This window comes from Ochotona princeps, chromosome 10, assembly GCF_030435755.1.
Source record: "Ochotona princeps isolate mOchPri1 chromosome 10, mOchPri1.hap1, whole genome shotgun sequence".
In the NCBI taxonomy this organism is placed as follows: domain Eukaryota; kingdom Metazoa; phylum Chordata; class Mammalia; order Lagomorpha; family Ochotonidae; genus Ochotona; species Ochotona princeps.
In genome coordinates, this window is record NC_080841.1 from 2,190,790 (window position 1) to 2,213,785 (window position 22,996).

At 48.2% G+C, this 22,996-nt stretch overlaps 1 protein-coding gene across 1 annotated transcript in view; it reads left to right on the plus strand.

The window, feature by feature from the left end:
- HMCN1 (hemicentin 1) overlaps positions 1-22,996 on the plus strand; it is a 366,339-nt gene that overhangs the window by 322,416 nt on the left and 20,927 nt on the right. Inside the window, exons 85-97 of the mRNA XM_036495278.2 lie at positions 136-326; positions 1,868-1,949; positions 4,483-4,752; positions 5,292-5,462; positions 5,596-5,766; positions 11,280-11,450; positions 11,686-11,856; positions 12,475-12,645; positions 12,792-12,962; positions 17,106-17,255; positions 17,665-17,802; positions 19,419-19,540; positions 20,101-20,338. Of these exons, the coding sequence (XP_036351171.2) occupies positions 136-326; positions 1,868-1,949; positions 4,483-4,752; positions 5,292-5,462; positions 5,596-5,766; positions 11,280-11,450; positions 11,686-11,856; positions 12,475-12,645; positions 12,792-12,962; positions 17,106-17,255; positions 17,665-17,802; positions 19,419-19,540; positions 20,101-20,338 (2,217 nt within the window). The remainder of the gene's footprint in view (positions 1-135; positions 327-1,867; positions 1,950-4,482; positions 4,753-5,291; positions 5,463-5,595; positions 5,767-11,279; positions 11,451-11,685; positions 11,857-12,474; positions 12,646-12,791; positions 12,963-17,105; positions 17,256-17,664; positions 17,803-19,418; positions 19,541-20,100; positions 20,339-22,996) is intronic.

Sequence of the window (22,996 nt, forward strand, 5' to 3'; positions counted from 1 at the left end):
ACTTCATGAGTTTTTAAAATGGCTTCCTCCCTCACTTTTTTAGATTATCTTTCTGAATGGGTGGAAAAAAAATCACCAGGGTATCATGTAAAAATCCCTTCCTTTTACTTGTCCCTGTCCTAACGCTATTCCCAGAACCTCCCGTCTTCAAAGGTGAGTACCCTTCTAACTGGATCCAGCCGCTTGGAGGTAATGCTATCCTGGATTGTGAGGTGAGGGGAGATCCTGCCCCAACCATCCAGTGGAACAGGAAGGGCGTGGAGATCGAGACCAGCCACAGGATCCGGCAGCTGGGCAATGGCTCCCTGGCCATCTACGGCACCGTGGTAAGTCATGCTGACACTCCTGCCCTCCCCCGCTCAGTGCCGTGCGTGAGAAGGGATTGTCCTACATCCTTACATTCAAAATCTCAAAAATGTAAACTAAGGACAGAAACAGTGGCAGAGATTGGTATTATTAGCCATTTCCAGTATGGATAGGCAGTAAAAAATACTTCTTTGTTTCTGAGCCTTGACCTGTTAATTTCACGTTGGGAATGGCCTCCTCCGCTCTGAGGACAAGCGGACTGAAGTGTTAAAAACACATAAATAAATTACAGGGTAGATTTCATCGGTAAGGGGATAACTAGGTCAGGTTTCACAAGGCTCAGGAAGCCTGAATGAGGGGTGTTTTGACTGGGGGCTGGGGGCGGGGAAGTTGAGAGAAGGCAGGGTCAGAAGACCCCGAAGTGAGATGTTTTATTCCCGGATTTCACAGAGAATGCGTACCAATAATTTTTGACATGAGTTTGGCAAGTGCTCTTAGGTGTTTCATTGCTTAATCAATTGAAATAAAAGCCAAAGTGGCTTATCTAACCACCTAATCCAGCAGATGTCTTGGAGTCTTCTTTTCTGTTTGGTGTTACTCCAGTGTTAGTTGTTGTCATTGGTCCTCCCATGCGGAGCTGACGTACGCCTGTGGTCACTGTAACACCACTGAGAAGCCACGGTTTCTCTTCATAGCTAGACCTGAATGTGAGGTCCCTGGGACTCACTCCAACACCAGTGCTAACTTTGACCATGTGACTTCAGATTTCCACATCCACCTGCAGCCCCAGTAAACTTCCGTTTGATACAGTTGACTCCTCCCATTAAACGTTCAAACAACAAACCGCCTTCCTTCTCCCACCACCTCCAGCTCCTCTGTATCTGTTCTGTCTCTTGATGGACCTGTTTTCTGTGAAGGCAACTTGAATTTTCCTGGTCATAAGTCCTTTAGAAAAGTCTTGGCTGTCATCAACAAGTCTGAATTCATAGTGCGTGTGTTTTTCTATCCCATATACGAGGTTGCTTCACAATTTCAATTTAAAAGATTATTTTTGTGCAAAAAGGATTTTTGCAATCCATGCGTAAGTTTGTCCTGATATGGTTTTTGGAGGCAGTTTTGTGTGCATAACTTTGTGATTTATTACCACAAGTACATTTGTTTCTCACTTTTCCTTCCAAATTTGATGTGCTGTTGACAGAGGCCCAATTTAATGTATTTTTACTAGTTTCCCATTAGAACTTGAGAATTGTCCATTTATACTGATTATTTTAATGCTTTTTAAAGATATCTTTAGTAAAGTAACTTTAGATAGTGATAACGTAATCTTACTTTTGCTTTTGCTTCATATTATTACAAGAAATCCACGACGGGCTGTTTTGGGAAAGTTTAGACTTCTAGATTATTTTGCTCTTTCCTTTTGCTCCTCTTCCTTTTAAACCAGTTACTACGCTTTGCATATAATCTAATACCACTTATCAAATGAGCTGGCACCGTAGTGCCAAGGTGTGTTGCCTTGCTCTGCATGCTCGTGCGTTTAGCGACTTGTGGTTTGTTTCTGTAGAATGAAGATGCCGGTGACTACACTTGTGTGGCCGCCAATGACGCCGGCGTGGTGGAGCGCAGCGTGAGCCTGACTCTGCAAAGTAAGCCTCTGCGTCCAGCAATGGGTTTAACAAGCTGCAAGACCGAAAGAACAGAACAAGGGGCTTGCATCTGTTGCCCAAGGGGTGTATGATTTGAATGGGGGGGAGGGGAATCCCTGAGCTATAGAACTACATCCTGAAAAACTTTTTACAAAGTGCGGCAGGTAAGGCATGGCCATGGTGTTTGCTTTCACAGCACGTGCGCAGGGGTGGCTGTCAGAGCTGCCTTAGTGTTCAACATGTGACGCAGGACTTGTACATTCCCTTGTTTCATCCGACATAGTGTAAAATGGCAGGTGGCGGCAGAGCTGCTTTAGTGTCGTTTCCTGTGAATCACCCTTCTTGTAGTCTGTCACAGCTCCTGCAGCACACTTTCAAAAGCACCATTTCGTGATACTTTTAAAACATTTCTTAAGGACTCCAGGCTAGCCTGAGCTGCCATCTGCCGTCTCTGAGGGTCCGTGGGTGGGCGTCCTGCCTGTGCTGACAGTTCTTGTTCCCAGCGCTGCTCACCCTGGCAGGCTGCAGGTGATGGCTCGGGCACCTCGGTCCCTGCCATCCAGGTTCTGGATTCAGGCCTGCAGTGAGTCCGGGGTCTTGGCTTCCAGCTGGCGCGGCCCTGTGCGGCAGACATGTCGGGGAGCCAGCAGATGCAAGGCCTCTGCGCCTCTCCTCCTGCTTTCCCGCGGGCTGGGTGGGCCGGCACAGGACTGACCTGTGTGGTCTTCATTAGCTGTGGGGAGAAGCTTTACACTAGCATTCCTCAGACTGTAATTAGGTGCAAGTTTAACAGACATCAGTAAGTGTTTAAGAGGGATTTTCATTAAGGAACCCCCTGGGGAGTATAAGACACCAACCAGCGACTCTCCTAGAGGAGGGTCCCTCTGACCCAGTGTAGGAAAGGCTGCAGGGCCAGTGCAGTGACTTCGCTGGCTGCTCTCCCACCTGCAAGTTCCAACATCCCATTCGGGCACTGCTTTGTGCTCTGACTGCTCCGACTTCTGATCCAGCTTCCTGCTCATGTCCTGGGAAGGCACTGGAGGATGGCCCAAGTCGCGGGTCCCAGCACCCCATGGCAGACTCTGAAGAAGACGGCAATGATGGCTCAAACACTGAGGTTCCTGCCGCCTTTGTGGGAGACCTGGATTGCATTCCCAATTCCTAGTGTCAGCCTGGCTGTTCCTGGCTGTTGAGGGCATTTGGGGAATAAACAAAGAAGAGTTCTTGTTTCCATTCCCAGTCTATCTTTCTGCATTTCGATAAAATAATAAGTTTTAAAAATTATACTGTTTGGGCCCAGTGGGATTGCTCAGTGGCTAAATCCTCACTTTGCAAGCACTGGCATCCCGTATGGGCACCAGTTCATGTCCTGGCTGGCTGGCACTTCCCATCCAGCTCCCTGCTTGTGGCCTGGGAAAGCAGTCGAGGACGGCCCAAAGCCTTGGGAACCTGCACTCACGTGGGAGACCAGCTCCTGGCTCCTGGCTTGGACTGACTCAACTCTGGCCGTTACAGCCATTTGGGCAGTGAATCAGCGGACAGATCTTCCTCTGTAAATCTTCCTTTCTAGTAAAAAAAAATAATAATAAGTAAAAAAAATCTTGCTGCTGGAGCAGTTTCTGCCTTTGTCTTCTCACTTTAGGCTTGTTTTCTGAAGTAATCTCATTCACACACGGAAGACTCTCCTATTTTCCTATTTTCCATTCTGAGCTTCTGATACAAGGAGTCACTTGCCATTTGACATCTGGGAATGACCCACAGATCACTGAAGCCCAATAGACAGTCCCAGGTGTCTACACAACACCGCTCCTTCTCCCAGCAGATCTGTCCACAGCACAGCCCTTCCCTGGGATCCATGCCAGTACGTGGCAGGTTCCTGTGACCCCTGCTGGCCATTGCTTTCCCTTCCATTTTCTGTGGTGTGCTGTTGTTTGATGCCCAAGATACTGTTTATGCTCCCATGTCAACATGCACTTACTGGTCCTGTAGATATCCTACAGCTCCGTGAAGTGGTTAGTGTCTGAGGAGTGGGCCTCGAGTTCCCTGGGAAATACCTGCTCTCTCTGGACCCTCGATCCCCAGCACAGTGCCTGGCAGATCTGCTCTTGGTACATGTGGAGTGAGTAGATGAGTAATGATTGGGGCTGACAGCATGGGCTAATGACCACACGTCAGCTCGAAAATGAGGAAGGCAGGCAAGAGCAGCAGCAGCAGTAGTCACCACGGTGTTGTGTCCTGGGAGTTGAGCCCAGCAGAAACCCGTGAGGGAGGTGCTCTGTGTGAAGACCAGAGGTTCAGAGAGGTGGTGAGGGTCTGACGCTGAGAGAAAATCCAGAAGACATGGTGGCGGAGCCTGTGCTCCGGGCTCGTGTGCCTGGGGATTTTAGTTTCTTTGACATATACTAAATAAAACAGAGCCATGAAAACTTTATCAATGGCCATTGCAGCTTGCAGCTCTAGCAGATGCAAAGCAGCTGTGTTTTGTAAACAGAACAGTTACTAAGATGGTTACTGTATATGCTTTTTTCCATAGGTGCTCCTGTTATCACTCTTGAGCCCGTGGAAACTGTCATTAATGCCGGTGACAAAGTCACACTGAACTGCCAGGCAGCTGGAGAGCCCCGTCCGACTATCACATGGTCCCGGCAGGGGCAGTCTATTGCCTGGGACAGCCGGGTTCAGGTGTTCTCCAACGGCTCGTTGTATATTGCTGCTGCTCAGAAGGAAGACACCTCCGAGTATGAGTGTGTGGCTCGAAACCTGCTGGGTTCCGTCCTCATCCGGGTGCCAGTCGTGGTTCAGGGTGAGTGAGCAGGAAGATGCCCACATGAAGCAGTGCCCGGGGCAGCACTGAATCCAAGGCTCCTTTCACCCTAAGATGCTCCTGGCTGAGGAACATAGAACAAGAACCACATTACAGTTCCCGGACTGAAAGACTAAAATACAGATGAGAGCTTTAAGACACTAAGCTGATCATTCAGAATACCAAATTAAATGTTTACATCGAAACTAAGTCACATTTGTCCTCAGAAGTCAATGCCCATGTGTTGCTTTAAAGAATGCTTTAAAGCCCAGAAAGTGAAGAGAGTGTGATTCCATGGCCTGCAGCTCTCCCAGCAGCCTCTCCAGGAGGGCTCCAGGAGGCCAGATGGGATCTGCTAGGGAGACCAACCACCTCTTCTCCCGTCACTGAGGTTCATTTGACATGCGAGGAGAACCTCTGTAAGCAACCTTCAGTAACTACAGGCTCCTCTGCATAGCCGCTGCTTGCCTGTAACAAAATCTGGCTTCTAATCTGCTGTTTAACCAAAGCTGATGCTCAGGTCAATGTTTTCTTGGCAGTTCATGGTGGCTTTTCCCAGTGGTCCATGTGGAGAGCCTGCAGTGCCACCTGTGGGAAAGGCATCCAGAAGAGGAGTCGTCTGTGCAACAACCCCGTTCCAGCCAACGGAGGGAGGCTCTGCCAGGGTGTGGACTCGGACACACGGAGCTGTCAGAACAAGCAGTGTCCAGGTACACCCCTTTATCCCACTGCGAGCAGGCAATTCGCAAGCAGACGTCTCTGTTCACTGCTTCTGGGTTGCCTCCATATTTGTGCTTGTCAGTTGAAGTCAACCTGATGGTGTCATGGTTCACCTTTGTGTATTGGATGGCCACTGGTCAGAGTGGAGTCTCTGGGAAGAGTGCACGAGGAGCTGTGGGCACGGCAACCGGAGCAGGACCAGAACCTGCAGTGATCCACCAGCTCAGCATGGCGGGCGGCCGTGTGAGGGCAGAGCTGTGCAAACAGTCATGTGCAGCGTTAGGCCCTGCCCAGGTGAGGATCTGCCATTCGTGTTAGCAAACGTGGAACTTCTGTGTTCCTCTGAGGGATTTTGTTGGGATGGATGTAGTACATGGATGTGGATGACAGCTGAACAGTGGCCATCAACGAGGAGAAAACCCACAGATGTCCGTTGCTGATGAGTCGACACACCATGGTATGTATGTGCAGTGGAATATCGGTTAGATACTCACAGGAAGCAGATCCTGAGCCACGCAATAACACAGATGAGTCACACAGTTGTGATATCAAGGAAAAGATTCAGACACCAAGATTCCCCCATAGGGCCTGGTTTATGCGACGTTCTAGAATAGACAGAAGTACGTTGAGGGGTTAGAATTACTTTTTCTTCACTGTGAGAACATTCCTGGCCTGTTTCCTGATTGGATGTTCATGTTCTGTGTTGTTAATTCCATTTCCTGAATAGGCTTCTGAAAGCTGTGACATGAATCACCGTTAAGTAGGATAGCTGGTTTAATCAGCATGCAGAGTCTACAACGGCGCTATTTTTTAATCATGTAGAGAAAACTGAAGTGTTTATGAAGTCAGAATTGTAGAGCTAATGGCCTGAGGTGACGTTGAATCCAGCCATCCATTTTGCAGAACATTTTTAGACTTGCCCGGTGCATGCAGCTCTCTCTGGCAAAAGCCCAACAGCTCATATCCACGCAGGCTGTCACGGGAGGCACTTGGAGGCCTCACCCAGGTGTTGATACCGACTGTGGCTTAGAGCGCTTTCAGATTAAAGTCACAGAAATGAGTTTGACAAGCTTAAGCAGAAAAGTCCTCTTTCAGATATAATGGGCTCCAGAAATTTGGCATGAATTGACTCGCCTGTCTCCCCTCTCGTCTCCTCATCCCTCCGTGGCTCTGTTCTCCATTAAACTTTTTCCATCTGGTGGGAAAGGGAAGAGAAAAGGGCTTCTGGCAGCTACTGCATCTCAGGGACTTGTAATCTAAGGAAGGTCCCAGAGCAAAAAGGCCTAAATTCTTTCTCACAATTCAGACTGACCTCCAAAAAAGAAGCCTGCTTGGTTTTTGTTGGGGTCACACACACACACCCTGAAGTTGCCTGAGTCCAGGAGAAAGATGCTTTAATAGTCTGTGACCGCTTTCCTGCCTGGCGTCCAGACAGACTGAGCTCCATGTTGGACAAGTCCCCCCCCCAAATCCTGTGGAATAAAGGACTCATTCAATAAATATTTACTGAGCATTCAGTCTGTGCTCAGGCACTGCCTGAGTTCAAATGAGAGCATCTTTCAGAAACTGGCTAAGCCAGCTCCAAGGGTCGAAGCTCTGGGGCACAGCTGGAATAGGAGCTGGACAAAGCGAACAGAGCACATCAGCACCGCCGCGTGTTGCATCTTGTGCAGAGGTGGGGAGACTCAGAAAAGAGACCCTCTTTCCCTCCCTCCCTCCTTTCTTTGCTTTTGCCTTAGTTTGCACAGCTTGCAGAATGGGAGGCAGGGATCTGAGCCCCTGTGGCCTGATTCTCAGACCTATTCATTGTCACACCAAGTGTCTTGATTTGCTGTTGAGAACGTGCATGGTGTGACCAGACAACATTGTCCTGAAATCTTAAAGGAAGTAAACCCAAAACCAGAGGAACCTAAATACCTAGTAGGAGCAATGTTTCACAAGCTGTCGGCTCTGACAACTATACAATTGAAATCCAATATTGTCAGATGTCTTAAGGTGAAGGCCTGTTTTCTGTCTGTAGGCTGTTTCCCTCACTGTCCCCTCGGCTTCTTGTGTGAGCTTTCACTGTCCCGAGCTCCTGAATCAGCTGGCTTTGGCTGTTCTTTAGGAACAGTGTGAGTAGATCCACACAGTACGGCCAGCTAAGGGTTTAGGGATGCTTCCTGGGTGGGCAGACATGGCCGCAGTGGGGTATCTGCCACTGAAATCAGCAGACACCACAAGCTCGTTCCTTCCTCGCTGCAGACAGCTCGTCAGACCTTCCTCAGGTTATTCCTATCAGACTGTCTCTCACCGGTAGTGTGTATAAGATGGAACTTGGGAAAAAAATGCAAGAATAAAACAAAGATAAGAATAAAACCCAGATTCACCCAGGTTCCTAAAACAAGCATGTTCTGTCTCACAAGCACAGTCCAGCTGTCATAGAAGACGGGCCTGGGCACTGGCACAGCGCCCACAGTGTCATTCTTTAACCTCGCTCTCGGATCCGCAGTCCATCCTCCGGTCGTCAGCTGTTTCCATAGTATCCTTGCTAACCAGTTTTCTCCTTCTAGCCTCCAGTTCAGGACCACACCTTTACTCCCCAGGCATGGCCCTCTTGTCTCTTGCCTAGGACCCTTCTACAGTCTGGTGGTCTCTGAGTTTCTGCTACTCTCACAGCACTGCACGTAGGTGTAGCCTTTCGACACTGTCACAACACAGAGTTTTGTGTCTCAGTGCTTTCTTTCAGAAGCCACAGTCAACCTGCCTCGCGTGGATGAGATTAACTCTGTGCATGGAAAGATGGCCTCTTCTACTCATGTGTTCACATTTATAACTAATAAGTAGTTTAGGAAAACTCTGAAACTGTATTAACATCTTAGCAATATTTCACCCACTGGTCTTAGCATCCAAATATGATTCTTGCTTAAATCACTTACTACTATGAACTTTTCTTTTTTTTTTAAAGATTTATTTATTTTATTACAAAGCCAGATATACAAAGAGGAGGAGAGACAGAGAGGAAGATCTTCCGTCCGATGTTTCACTCCCCAAGTGAGCCGCAACGGGTCGATGCACGCCGATCCGAAGCCGGGAACCTGGAACCTCTTCCGGGTCTCCCATGCGGGTGCAGGGTCCCAGTGCATTGGGCCGTCCTCAACTGCTTTCCCAGGCCACAAGCAGGGAGCTGGATGGGAAGTGGAGCTGCTGGGATTAGAACCGGCGCCCATATGGGATCCCGGGGCGTTCAAGGTGAGGACTTTAGCCACTAGGCCACGCCGCCAGGCCCTATGAACTTTTCAAAATGGTTATTTTCTAGCTCTATCAAAATTCCTGCACCTATTATGAATTGTTTATTTATTACTGTAAAGAGGACACACTTCATGTATTTCATAGGTGTCATTCTGAGAATGCCTGGTTCCTCCCTGCCACTCACCCACTCCCTCAAGCCTCTTCCTTCCTTTCTGTATTTGATTTAATTTCTGCAAAGCATAATTTCAATCAACTTTATAACCACAGGTTTGGTGCACCACCAACCGTAATATTCAGCAAGTGGAAAGTAGAAATAACATTATTTCTCGATTTAGAACACTGAGCACTGAGGCGTTATCCAGTAGCCTAACCCTCCAGCTGTGTTCAGTGGTGTGTAACACTAGTTTCATTATCAAATGATGATAAGAAAAAGCATTTTCAAATGTTTTGATTGTCCTAGACTATTTCTAAAGGCAGCTTTCTTCAGATGCCCCAGTGTCCTGCTGGAAGGCCCTCATGGGTTGTTGAGACTTCCTTACTGTGTGGTGCCAGTACATATTTCAGATGTATCTCCCTGTTCTAGGTAGGAGAGTGCACTCTATAAACTGCCAGGCCTCTCACCCTTAAGCAACTGATGCTATCTACGGTGACCCATTCTTCCCTTTGAAAATCAGTCATTAAAAAGACCTGTGTTGCTACAGATCTCTTAAACAACAGGCATTTTTCTTGCATCTTTCTAAAAAGTGTGAAGAACTTTGAACGAAGCTCCTAGCTGACACACAGAACTATGTGTCCTGCACTGTTGGAAGCACTTTCCATCCATAAACTCATTGTTTTTGCCCCAAGCCTAGTAAAAGACAAGTCCTTGTAACATCTGCACATGGCAGGTGATGAAACCATGCACAGTAGCAAGTCATGTCGAGCATTGCATGGCCAAGAGGACAGAGCAGGTCTTCAGACCCACAGCCACAACTGTACCTGTTGTGACAACAAATTAGTTTCTCCTCTGGTCCTCATATAATAATACCTCATTATAGTGTTTGAGCTGTGGAGGTTTGGTAGTTGTGGTGGTTGGTTAATTTTGGCTTTACTTTGTATCATCTAGACGATATGATTTTTATGCCTTCCCTGGCTAATGTTCTCATTCTTCCTTTTTTCTTATTTCCACTTACATAAAAGAAACATTTTAACTCTACTTCTTGTGTCATGAAATGCAATTCTGCTTAAGTTTTTCTATATTAATTAAAAGTGAAAAAGAGATCTTCAAGTGGAAACCTCCATGTATATATAAAGTAGAAACTAAACAGATTTTAAACAAATAGATGTCACCCAGTTACACTAAAAAGTTTCTCTAGAATTGTATGTTGTAAGAGGTTTGGGTTTTGGTTAACCAATATCAGCGCAAATAGGATGTGTTAGCATCATTGGCGCTGAGGGATGAGGGCTGTGAGCGCGGGGAATCAGAGTTAAGCACAGGACAAGTTGAGTGGTGGCCGCTGCATTCCTCTCAAGGCCATGCAAGTTTCCCTTGGCTTGATAGATCTGTGGGACCACCTTTCATCCGTCTACATAGTGCATGGACTGATTGTTGATCAAAAAATTCAAGATACATTTTAAATAACACAGTCTGAACAAAACAGAAAAAGGATAGGTTTATGACCTGTCTTTCAAGTTGACGTTTTGGTGTCCTGGAGGCTAAGTGGAGAGTATTTAGGTCCAAACCTTGCTGCCTCTATTTTGGTTCATCAACATACTATATGAACTCCGTATCTCAAGAGTTGCTGTAAAACAAAATTATGACCTGTACTGACTTTGATACAGGAAAAGCATAATGTTGACTCTCAGCCCGTGCACCTGGTTGGAAACCTAAGGTTGTTCCAGTCTTGTGGCCAAATGGTGTAATGTGTCACCAACCAAAAGGAAGGCCTTAATATCACTCCTTGGAAACTGCTGATCACTTTTTTCTCTTGTTTAGGAAGCAGGTGAGTATGTTATTCAGAACTTTTAATTCATCAACACTATGTCATGGAGAAAATTTTTCAAAGTTCCAGCTCTGCAAATTTCCGTGTTGTTGAAAGAGCCGAGTACATGTAGCATGCCACCTAATTCGTGTGAAGGTGGACACTGACAGCTTGGGGGTCCAGTTTATCATTGTGCAGCACACTTGTGCTGTCCACATGGGTCTGGTGGACAGCCTTCTTCTGGCAGCCCTGGGGCCCTCCGCTGCCCCAGACCACAGAGCACAGGGGCTTAGCCAGGCTGAAACACTCAGATCATGTTTGCACATGGTAGTTGGAGTGAATCTAATTTCAGCCAAATAGTCCCTTTGGATAATTTTAAGCATTTATTCTGGCATTAGGTAGGCCTTCTGAAATTCCCTAGACAAAAATTCCTCTGAAAAATCTAACCAGAAGGAGAAAGAAGAGCACCATTTGTTTTGTTTCTTTTGGTTCAACTTCAGTTATTTTAGATTGTGAGCTAATTAACTCATTGCTGAGTTAATTTGTTTGTATAATTGTGTTTTTCAAGCAAACATGACTCTGAATTGAAGCTTTGTCTCTTGGTGTATTTTGTAGTTCACGGAGCCTGGAGCCCTTGGCAGCCCTGGGGTACATGCAGCTCAAGCTGTGGGAAAGGAACCCAGACAAGAAGCAGGCTCTGCGACAGCCCGCCACCCGCCTTCAGTGGCTCCCCCTGCGATGGGGCAGAGACTCAGCTGCAGGTCTGCAGGGAAAGACCCTGTCCAGGTGAGACAAAGGTGCTGTCGGGCCGTGGATGCCTCTGACACAGCCATCTCCCGAGGAACAGCCCTCCGCCTAGCCACGCCCAGACCGTGACCTCTAGGCGGGGTCTTGGACACCTCGACACAGTCTGCTTACTGTGGCTCCATCCCCAGGAACAGCCCTCCGCCTAGCCATGCCCAGACCATGACCTGGTCGCTCTCAGGTAGCACCTAAGCACATGTGTGTTCTCCTCATCCAGTTGATGGCAAGTGGGCAGTGTGGACGAGCTGGAGTGCCTGTACTGTGTCCTGCGGTGGAGGTGCCAGGCAGAGGAGGCGGCACTGCACTGACCCCGCCCCCCAGCATGGCGGCCACGGATGTGAGGGCGCTGACCTGCAGAGTGCCTTTTGCAATGGTGACCCATGTCCAAGTGAGTCAGCCCCGCTTTCCTTCGGTTCTCTTGGGGCCCTGGGTCTTGGAAGTGCTGCTCTTCTGCAACTAGGTCCTTCAACCATTGGTTTAGGATGGTAAAATGTCCATGGCTGCTGCTGTTTCTCCCGAATTCTGTCAGTGTCCTCGGCCCAGGGCCAGGGCGGAGTCCCATTTCATGGGCTCTGTATGGGATGGACTGTGAGTAAGCCGACAAGAGCCCCGCATCCGACTCCTCACAATGCCCGTTCCTTTTGTGGACACAAACAGGAAGCTCTTTGCCTCCATTCAGTTTCTAAGGAGCATTTCAAGAATCAGCAGTTTAGTGTATGGCAGTCATGGTTGCCAGTACTCTGTCTGTGCCCACATCCGGAGAAGAGACCCTGACTCACTCATAGCCCCCATGCAGGCTCAGTAAATGCTTGCTAAGTGGAACTCCACAGCCACTGAGGTGGATGCCTGTTCTCTAGTCAAAATAGCGACTAACCAGCTACCTGGGGACTGCCTCTTGGTAGACCTGGTGCTGCTGTCCATTCCTGGGGAGGGACTTCTGCACACCGCCCGGCTGAGCGGCACTGTCCAGAGCTGAGTTTCAGTGTCAAATGTTTCTCTGTTGTAGTGCATGGTAATTGGAGCCCCTGGAGTGCCTGGGGAGCATGCAGCCGGACATGTAATGGAGGGCAGATGCGACGCTACCGCACATGTGACAACCCACGTCCCTCCCACGGGGGGCGAGCTTGTGGAGGGCCAGACTCCCAGGTGCAGAGATGCAATGCCAACATGTGTCCCGGTGAGTTCTGCTTTCCTGCCAGTCGGCTGTGTAGAGCATTGCAGTGTTGCCATTGCCTCAGACCGTGCAGCTGTCGGGGTAGAAGTTCCCCGAGTGCGGACTTTCAAAGCCCAGTTCTTGGTGTTGATTGTTGATCTTGTTCCCAGTGGATGGAAGTTGGGGACACTGGCACAGGTGGAGCCAGTGCTCTGCCTCTTGTGGAGGAGGTGAGAAGACTCGGAGACGGCTCTGCGACAGTCCAGCGCCATCGCAAGGTGGCCGTTCCTGTGCAGGGGATGCCACCCAGGTGTCCAGGTGCAATTCTCAGGCGTGTCCAGGTGAGCAGCTCACGGGTGCCGGCAGGACCACTGTGAGGACATAGGCTTTCTGCAGATGAAATGAAGGGGCCCTTCCGAGGCCACAGGTGGCACAGGGGCACCTGCCTGCGGGAATGGGAGACGCTCCTCTCCCCAGCTGTGCTGTGTGCACGGACACGCTTGCCTGGGTGTTAGCCTCTGCTCTCTTCTTGCAGGCTGCCTCGCAGAAAGCTGTGCTCTGTGCAGCTGCTGGCAGTAGCTCTGGCTTGATGGGTCCAAGGGCAGGGTGGACAAGGCAAAGAGTGTGAGTCTGCAGGCTGAGGGCCAGACAGGCCAGCCACTGAGTGTCTCTCAAGGCTGTTGATTCACAGGTGGGAATGCAGAAGGCACAAAGCTCAGTGTTCTAGAACTCCCAGACCTTTTCTGGGGGTGAATAAAGTTAGATGCCCACTCTCAGTGGATAGACTCTTAAAGATCGTAAGGTGGACAGTAGATTCCTGTTGGCCACATGTCAAGATACCATTGGACTTCCCCAAGCTTTCATGTCGCTTTAGAAGTAACATGCCCCTGAAAGTCAAGAAGACCCATTTGATGGAGGGAAAGTGATGTGAGCAGGATTGTAAGGCTTACCCAAGCCGAAGACAGGTGTCTGCCGACGCGCTCACCGCCGAGGACCTCGTGTCTCCTGCCTGGTGCCCAGGGATGGTTCTGCAGCTCAGCCTCTGGTGCCAACAGCAAGCCCAGCCAGGAGCACGGTGTGGGTTAGGCTAGCCGAGGTAGCCAGAAACAGGGGACAGCCGTGGGGCCCTGGGATTCCCATTCGTCCAAGGAACTACAGAACCAGGGTCAGAGTGGAAGGCCATGGTGCTCAGTGATGACCCAGAGAATTAGGGGAGCTAGTGACCCGCCCTGCCCGCATTCCACCTGCTTTAGATGAAAGAGAAGCAGCGGAGTGGGCTCCCACATGGCGGCAGAGGCCCAAACACTTGGGCCATGGGGGAACTGGCTGGAGATGGAGGTCCTGACCAGCCCCGTCTCTCCTTTCCTGCAAGATCTTGCCCCCTGCTCCTCGCTCCTCTTGTTTCTCAGACATGGCGGCTCACTGCCCACAGAAGGACCAACAAGCTCTTGCCTCTGTCCACAGACCTTCTGCTGCTTCCCCTGGCTTGCCTAAGACTCAAACTCTTTCGATCTCCACCCTGTTTTCACTTCCTTCTGAGAGCTCCCTATGCAGCCCATCCCAGGTATGTGAGGACTTTCCAAACTTATGCCCACTGTGAGATACCATCCGTATCTCTCCCTTGTCCATGTGCCCATGTGCCCGGGTCCTTAGCTGCCTTTCCCTGATCAGGTTCCCTTCAGTACGAGGATGAATCAGCGTGCAAAAATGTTTTCTCTCGCTAGGATGGTAGTATGAGTTAAAATGAAGGAGTGCTACAATGACCGATTTCTTTCTCAGGCCGGATACAACTCTATTTCCCTGCAGTCGGTGGCACACGATAATGCCCCCGGATTGCTTTCCAACAAGCTGAACTACAAAATGTCAGACAATGAATATGCATGGATTTTACCCCCAACTGCTTTCCTACTGTTTCCACCTCTGATATAGCATACAAATTGTTGTGCGTTTTTTAAGATTATTTTTTAATTGGAAAGTCAGATTTACAGACAAAAGGAGAGCCAAAGAGAAAGATCTTGCATCTGCTGGTTCACACCACAAGTGGCCGCAATGACTGGAATGAGCCAATCTCAAGCTAGGAGCCTGGAGCTTCTTCTGGGTCTCCCATGTGGGCACAGGGTCCCAAGGCTTTGGGCCGTCCTCTGCCTTCCCAGGCCATAAGAAGGGAGCGGAATGGGAAGTGGAGCAACCAGGACACAAAACGATGCCTATATGGGATCCTGGCAGTTGCAAGGCAAGGATTTAGCCGCTAGGCTATTACACCAGGTCCATACAACTCATTTTTCCTTAAAGTTTATTAAGGAATCTTTATTAACCAAGCTTGGTGATAACAGGGCCCACTAGAAATAGCAAATCACAAGTCCATAGAGCAATACGGTCAACCGAAGCCCCAAGAGGAACAAATGGTCATTACCCTAAAGTCCAGCCATTAAGCTGAAGACCAACCAAGGATTTTGTTGAGCAGTGGAAAGAAGGCCTGAAATTACTGCAAGGATAATTTTTTAAAATACATGTAATCTTTTTTTCAGCCAAATTATTTTGGCCTGGGTTTTACTGCACTATTAACAAAGAGTATCCTGCTGCAATTTTTCTCAGGTTGAACATTTTCCCGTAGAATAAAGAAAACATCTAGACCCTGAGTCTGAAAGCCAGGATGTGATGGGTGTTCCTTGGGCAGCTGCCATCTGCCTCGCAGGGACCTGAAACAAGACCCAGGCACTGTTTTGTTGTGAGCTCCCCATGTGACTGTGTCCCCTTGGAGTAACCCTGGGCTTTATCTCTCTTAGACCTACTCCCTGGCCTACTGAAATGGCAGGAACTTTGAGCAGCATCTCGCCCACTCCCCACACTCTGTCTGCTGCTCCCTGGCCTCTGGCAACCACCACACCATTCCTGTGGCTTCAGCCTTTTTATACTCCCCAATGTATACTGAATTCTTGAAAATTGCTAACAAAGGTTAGCATTGTGGCAGAGCAAGTAAAGCCGCCACCTGGAGCAGCGGCATCCCATATGGACACCAGTTTGAGTTCCAGCTGCTCCATTTCCCAGCCAGGACCCTGATGGTGGCTCAAGTGTTTGGGCTTCTATACCCATGGGGACCCAGGTGAATGAAACTCCTGGCTCCTGGCTCCTGACCCTGACATTGTCTAGCCATGGCACCCACTTGGGGAGTGAACCAGCATATGAAGATCAAAATTTCTCTCTGTCTTTCAAGTAATCTTCCTTCATTAAAAAAAAAGTTGCTAGAAAACTACATCCTCAATTTTCTGGCCACAAAAATTTTAGATTTTCTGGCTACAGGGCCTGGCATGGTAGCCTAGTGGCTAAATCCTCACCTTGCAACTGCTGGGATCCCATGCAGGCACAGATTTGTGTCCCAGCTGATCCATTTCCCATCCAGCTCCCTACTTGTGGTCTGGGAAAGCAGCAGAGGATGGCCCAGAGCCTTGGGACCCTTTGCTTACATGGGAGATCCAGAAGAAGCTCCTGGCCCCTGGTTCCAGATTGGCTCAGCTTCATCCATTGGAGAGTGAACCAGTAGATGGAGGATCTTTGTGTCTCTCTTTCTCTTTGTACATCTGCCTTTCCAGTAAGAAGTAAAATCTTTAAAAAGTACATGAGGTTATTTATATTAATTCACTCATTTTGGGCATTCCACAGTAGTACCTATTTCAGATTAACATTATATATGCATATACAACATTCTGTCAAAATAAAGAAGCTCAAAAACAAACCATGGGTCTGGGTGTGAGACAGACACTTGCAGATTCTTATCCACTGCTTTCTTGAAGGAAAAAACAAGTTTTTTTGCGGGGGAGAAGGGAAGATTTTGCAGAGAGGAGAAACAAAGATCTTCCATCTACTGGTTCACTCCCCAGTTGTCCTCAACAGCTGGAGCTGAGCCAATCCAAACCCAGGAGCTTCTTCCGGGTGCAGGGTCCCCAGGCTTTGGGCCGTCCTCGACTGCTTTCCCAGGCCACAAGCAGGGAGCTGGATGGGAAGTGGAACAGCTAGGACATGAACTTTACCCCTATGGCTTGCCAGTGCTGCAAGGCAGAGGATTAGCCAGTTGAGCCATTGCACCAGGCCCCTATCTCATCACTTGCTAACTGGTTGTGGGAAAGTCACTTGATTTCTATGAACTCTCTTTCAGGATGACTTGCTCAGTGTTCGCTGTTGTGGTGGCATGCTGAATAAGCTCCACTGTCATCATCATGCCCTCAGCATCAGCCAGCACTCTTCTGGTTTGGGAACTGGATGCTAATTGTGTTCTTTGGCTTGTAAAATAATACTATTTTGTACATAGATTGGAAAGATTCTAAATTTATGAAGGATGATGGGTGTTCCATGAAAGGAGAATGTTTCAAAGTCTGTTTATTTCACTTTTAAAGTCAGATGGATCTGACCTTTCTGATGTTTGAGAAAAGATTTGCAACATCTCTGAGAGTCATGTAATGGTGATGGAATTACTTCCTTGTCCTAAGGTGGGCCCCAGCGAGCCAGAGGAAGTGTTATTGGAAGTATTAACGACGTTGAATTTGGAGTTGCTTTGCTTAATGCCACGGTGACAGATAGCCCTTATTCAGATACTAGAATTATCCATGCTAACATTGCCAATGTGCCTCGCAGTCTGGGTGAGTGTTTGCTTATAAAAGTTGTTCATATATAAAGCCTACTTTAAAAAATAACGCCTTCCTTTTATATATTTATGCTATATTTTACTTACCCAGTCATCAGTTGGTGGACAAACAGGTTTATTTTATGTCTTTAAAGCATAATGAAGTAAATACACCAAAATGCAAAAGCTCATTAAACCTTAAAACAATAAACATAACAAGCAGTGCAAATGTTACTGCTTCCGTTGACTTTGTGTAGATGCTCAGGGTGGTGGTCCTTCTCTCCGGCCCACAGGGACGTGTGCACGGACGTGGGACGCAACCGTAGTTACCTTGTGCCGTGCGACCTGATTCATCTTGTGAGTAATGTACCATAAAGACAGGGATAATAAAGTGCTTCCCTTGGTCATTTTACCCCCTTCTTTAGGTCCAGCAATGAAAAAGATCGTTTCTCTTCTGAACCCCATTTACTGGACAGCAGCGAAGGAGATAGGAGAAGCCGTGAATGGCTTCACCCTGACGAACGCAGTGTTCAAAAGGGAGACCCAGGTGGAGTTTGCAACTGGTAAGCATCACTGTATGGCATATTCTGCTACTGTTTTTAAAGTGATTATTATGAAGTTTGGGGGTAAGGAAAATATAATACTTGTTCCCATGGAGAGAAATTATTTGTAGAGTTTTTGACCCAGTTTTATTACCAACACTGAGAGCAGTTTCCTGTTTTCATGTAAACATGGTTGATGTATCCGAGGCGTGCAGCAGGCCATGTGTTCCCAATCGGCAGAGTAATTTTATGCCCCGCCCAGGAGTTTTTTCTTCTTTTTTATGTGTCTTTTCCCGTTTAATCCTTTAAGAGGGATGTTACTGCCAAAGAAACCAAATGAGTCATGGCCAGTGAATGCCTCTGTCTATAACCTGAGATTCAGGTAGACCATCTCCCCGTGGCTGGGCAGTGAGTGGGGGTTCATAGATCTCCGTTTCAGGTCTCCTCCGTTGGCCAACCTCAACGACGTGACCTTGAGGGCAGAAAAGCCATTGGGCAGCTAATCATCAGTCAACCCAGAAGACCAGGGGTCTCTACTTCACTCTAGCCATTTTGCTATTTCAGATTTTTTAAATTTTATTTCAAAAGCTTAAGACACGTATTTCTGTGGTCTTCTGAAGTGTCCCATCATGACAGACATACTTACCTCTTGGAGTAATTCACCCTCTTCATAGTGAGGACACACGGAGTCCTCTCTGTGGCTTTGTTCGCAAGCTCTTCGTCACCCTGCTGTGCACAGGACCCCAGGACATCTCACGCCTAAGTAGCTACAACCCAGTGACCGTCAGCAAACCTTCTCTCCAGTCCCTCCAACCTCACCTTCTTCCACAGCCTCTCGTCACTACCCTTCCATCTCTCACTTCTGTGGGATCACCTGTGCTTTAGGTTTCTATAAGAGCTATTGTCTTTCTGTGGTTGGCCTATTCCACTGACCTTTGGTTTGTCCATGCTGCTGACAGGATTGCCTCCTGTAGATAGCGCAGTGTTTACCAGTGTACACCGTTCCTTAGTGCATTCGAGCACCGATGGACAGTGTGGATATTTCCTCAGTAGACAGTTGTCGCTCCGCTGGATATTCTGCCAGCAGTGGGCTTGCTGGGTCCCTTGTTAGCGTTTTAAGGAATGCCCCTGCTGTTTCTCCCATGGTGGCTCAGCCATTGTACATCCATTACCCACAGGGGGCAGTGGCACTCTTCTTTCCGCATCTTTTCCACTGTTGTTTTCTTTGGCCCTCCCCCCAAATGCGGTGATACCATTGTTTGGTTGGCATTTCCCTGATGAGTAGTGCCTTTCACAATTTCTGGAGCATCAAAAAGAGCAATGCCTTGTCCCAGACTCATGGCTTCTCCCCCGTCTGCTGGGCAGGGTGGTCCCTTCTCACGGTGGGCTGATTCTGCAGAACTTGGGTGTGTGAAGTACAGAGTTCTGCACAGACTCTACGGCTGTGTTCGTGCCTCTTGAAAAGAATCTTTCAGAGTCTTAATTCAATAAGCCTCACTAATGGAGAGGCTACATGGCCATTTAATTCTCTATTTTTCTGTCTATTTTTATTCTGTAACGACTGTAAGTAAGTATGTCCCAGGCTTACACAGACTGTATTGTTTGCTGTTACAAAATGAAGGCCTTGTAATTCCCAGGAGAAGTCCTGCGAATGACCCACATTGCCCGGGGCCTGGATCCCGATGGCGCTTTGCTGCTGGACATCATTGTGAGCGGCTACATCCTGCAGCTCCCGTCGCCCATGGACGTCAGCATCAAGGTAGAAGCCAAGACGCCTTCCTTCTTGCTTCATTAGAGCAGCAGTCCAGGTAGCAGTGGGAAGGCCGCGGCAACTGCACCAAGACCTCGCCCGAGAGCAGATCTCGGCTGCCGAGACCGTGGGCAAGTAGCTGAACGGTGCAGCGATCAGGACAGTCTCCCCAAACTCAGTGCCTCGAGCACCCTGCCTGTTCGGACCGAGATCACAGCTGTGACTTAAGCCACGGGCTTAATTTTCCTCAAAGGGGCAGTAATTCCTACGTTGTGTTTTTTGAATGCCATCCACAGAAATATTTCAGGAATCAAAGAATGGCGACAGTCATGCTTCACATAATTCTTTATTCTTGACCTACAGCTTTGAGTTCTTATTAAACTATGGTAGTAAAGTTAGGAAGCTAATATGGTTACTATGTGAAGGTTCACAGCTGTATTAGAACCGCGTGTTGTTCCTAAGCCCTGTTTTCTCATTCTTCAGCTCATAGTGCACTTAGAAAAAAGCAGAACCCAACAAAACCCGAGTCTGAGCCATGTCGCTGCTCCAATGCACACTGTCCCCCTTAGGATTACACGGAGGACTACATCCAGACCGGCCCCGGGCAGCTGCATGCGCGCTCCACGCGGCTCTTCACCGTCGACGGCGTCAGCATTCCGTACACCTGGAACCACAGCGTGCTCTATGACGAGGCTCACGGAAGGATGCCTTTCTTGGTCGAAACGCTTCACGCATCCTCCGTGGAATCCGACTATAATCAGTTAGAGGAGACGCTGGGATTTAAAATCCATGCTTCGATTTCCAAAGGTATCATGGCTGAAGGCAGGCTTGCATCTCTATGCTGTCTAATCCTTTGTGATGAGCATCACGTTGGTGCTGTTCAGACGAAGGATGCAGAGGCCTAGACGGGATACAGCGAGCAGGCCATCCGGTGTGTTTAGGTTTTTCTCCTGGTAATCCTGTGCTTAAGTGGAATTCTGACAACACATTTAGTTTCCTGAAGTGCTCCTTTTTGTGACATAGAGGAGGTATTCCTGCTCCATTCCACAGATAAGGAAAGAATAAAATAAGTCGGAATGATTTTGCTTTGGGTAGTAAAGTATTGTTCTGAATCTTACACTTGTCAAGGAATTTTTTGAATTTCATAAGCATGATGTAAAGGTGTATCTTATCCTAAACTAGTAAAAGCAATTATATTTTCAAAGAAACTTTTAAAAAACATGCAGCAACAGTCAGATTCCAGCTGTCATTTCTTGTTTCTGGAGCTTGAAATCCCTGATCCTCTCTTCATTTTGCTGACACAGTCACGTGACTGAGCCAAGCAGCCCTGTGTGTGTGTGTGTGCCTCTTGGACGTGCGTGTGTCCCCCGAGCACCTTGCCACCACGGGGCTAGCACTCCACAAGCCGCCGCTGCCGTGTTGAGGGGCAGCTCTGTGCAGTCACACTTGCATGACTGCGTGGCTCTGGCTTTCCGCGGGCACCTGCTGTGAGCACACGGAGGTGACTTCTCGCCGGCCTCGTGAGTGAGTGTGCTTTGCCTCGCGCTGGCCTTCCCGAAATAGACCAAAGTGGATGGAAGGCAATGCCGTGTTGGTTTATCGTGCTTAAGCTCCGTTTCCACAGCTCACCCTTGCTCTCGTGCGTGTGATCCGTTGCTGCCTCAGCATGTGTCGGAGCTGTGGCACTGGTCTCAGATCGTGCTAATCTGGGCGAGCGGGCGCCCGCTCTCCGTTCGTCACAGCTGCTTGCGGTCTCCCGCAGTCAGGCCCAGCTTCCCAGCTGCCATCACCTCGTACTGTGGTGGTACGAGGTTCCATCACTTGAACAAAAAAGAGCTGCTGCATTGAACAGCTGTTTGCTCTACCTGATATGCTTCCTTTTCAAATCTGTCTTCTGTTTCTGATGTCTCCAGTACTCCATCTGACTAAAGAAAGATGACTTAGCAAAAGGCAGTATTTTTGAATGCATGTATGTTCCCTGGGATTAAGGGATGTAATGATTTTGGAACGGTCATGTGATGCCTTGTGCCTTGGGGTAGCTCCTGAGGGTGTTGTTTGGGGCCAGGGGTCCCACAGTGGGAGCAGGCACGCACACTGCAGCACCTTGAAGGACCCTCATTGTCGCCCATATATCTGCATTCAATGTAGGGGCATCCAGTACAAGGCATGTTGTTTGAGTGAATTTCAATAATTGTGTTGGCTTTTTTGGGTGACCACCAGGGGGCGGGCTTGTATTCCTGGTAGCTCAACCAACGTTGCAATTGGAGTCATCTGGACAACTTGAGGAAAGTTCAGATTTGTGGGCGATTCTAAGGTGTTTTTAACACACATCCTAAATGACACTAATGGATCTGGGCTGTCTGCTAGTATTTAGAAAACCACTAATCCAGATAACTCACAAGGATAATCGTGGATCTTCACAAAAATTCTATCATTATAATCAAATAGATTTCTTTTCAGGTATATCCATATTTTACAAATTAATCAAAAGAAGATACCAACAACTGTAAAGGAAAGTTAAACATTTACATATCAACTTCTTTTAATTTCATCAGAGAGAATAAGCAAACAATGAAATAAAATCAACACCAAGAAGAAAGCAATAAAAGCAGAGAACTGCGATTAGCCTTGATTTAGGTGTGGTTCTTAAAGCCAGCAAGAGGCACAAACCCTACACAGGAAGTACTTAATGACTGTGGACAGTGCCTTCATGGAAGAAGACATAGGAAAGACAGGAACGTGTGGAGATGTGGACTGAAACGTGGAGGTCCCAGTCCCCCACTGTCCTTGTCCGAGGTCAGCAAGCATGGCCTGGCTGTGCTGGCAGGGACCCCAGGGGCCCGGCAGTTCGGGCAGGTGGGCTATGCTAGGGGCCTCCCAGCGCTCAGGTACCTGAGCAGTTACCTCGTTCTAGGGATCTGTCTTGAGAAAACCACGGAACCAGAGATGCAGTTGCACAGTTCCACCCAGTGCTGTTTAGAACAGGGAAATAGCGATAGTCCTGGAAGGAGGCAACAAACGGGATACTTCCAGAAGTTCATGGAAAATGAACTAAAGGTGAATATATTTTAGTACAAAATCTTTGAAATCTGTAGTGGAGGATCTTTAGAAGTTTCACAGAAAATGCATGTGGTGACAAAGCTATACATGGATCTCAAGACTTTCACACCATCTAATCCCAGTTTCCATAGACGTTTAAAATCTGGCAAAACTGTATGATAAACTCTTAGGCAATCGCTGAACTACCTTGTAAGAGATTCTTCACAAACGTTTGTTGAGTGACTGTCATGTAGCAAGAAATTGTTCTGGATGTTGACATTGTGTAAGCAGCAACAGAGAATGTTCCAGAGAACAGCAAAGCCAAAAAGCGGTTCTGCCTGACTCAGCCTGAGCTGGCCACGCCGCAGGCTCGGGTGGTCCTGAGCTGGCCATGCCGTCATTGCTGCTTCCATAAAAGTCATGAAC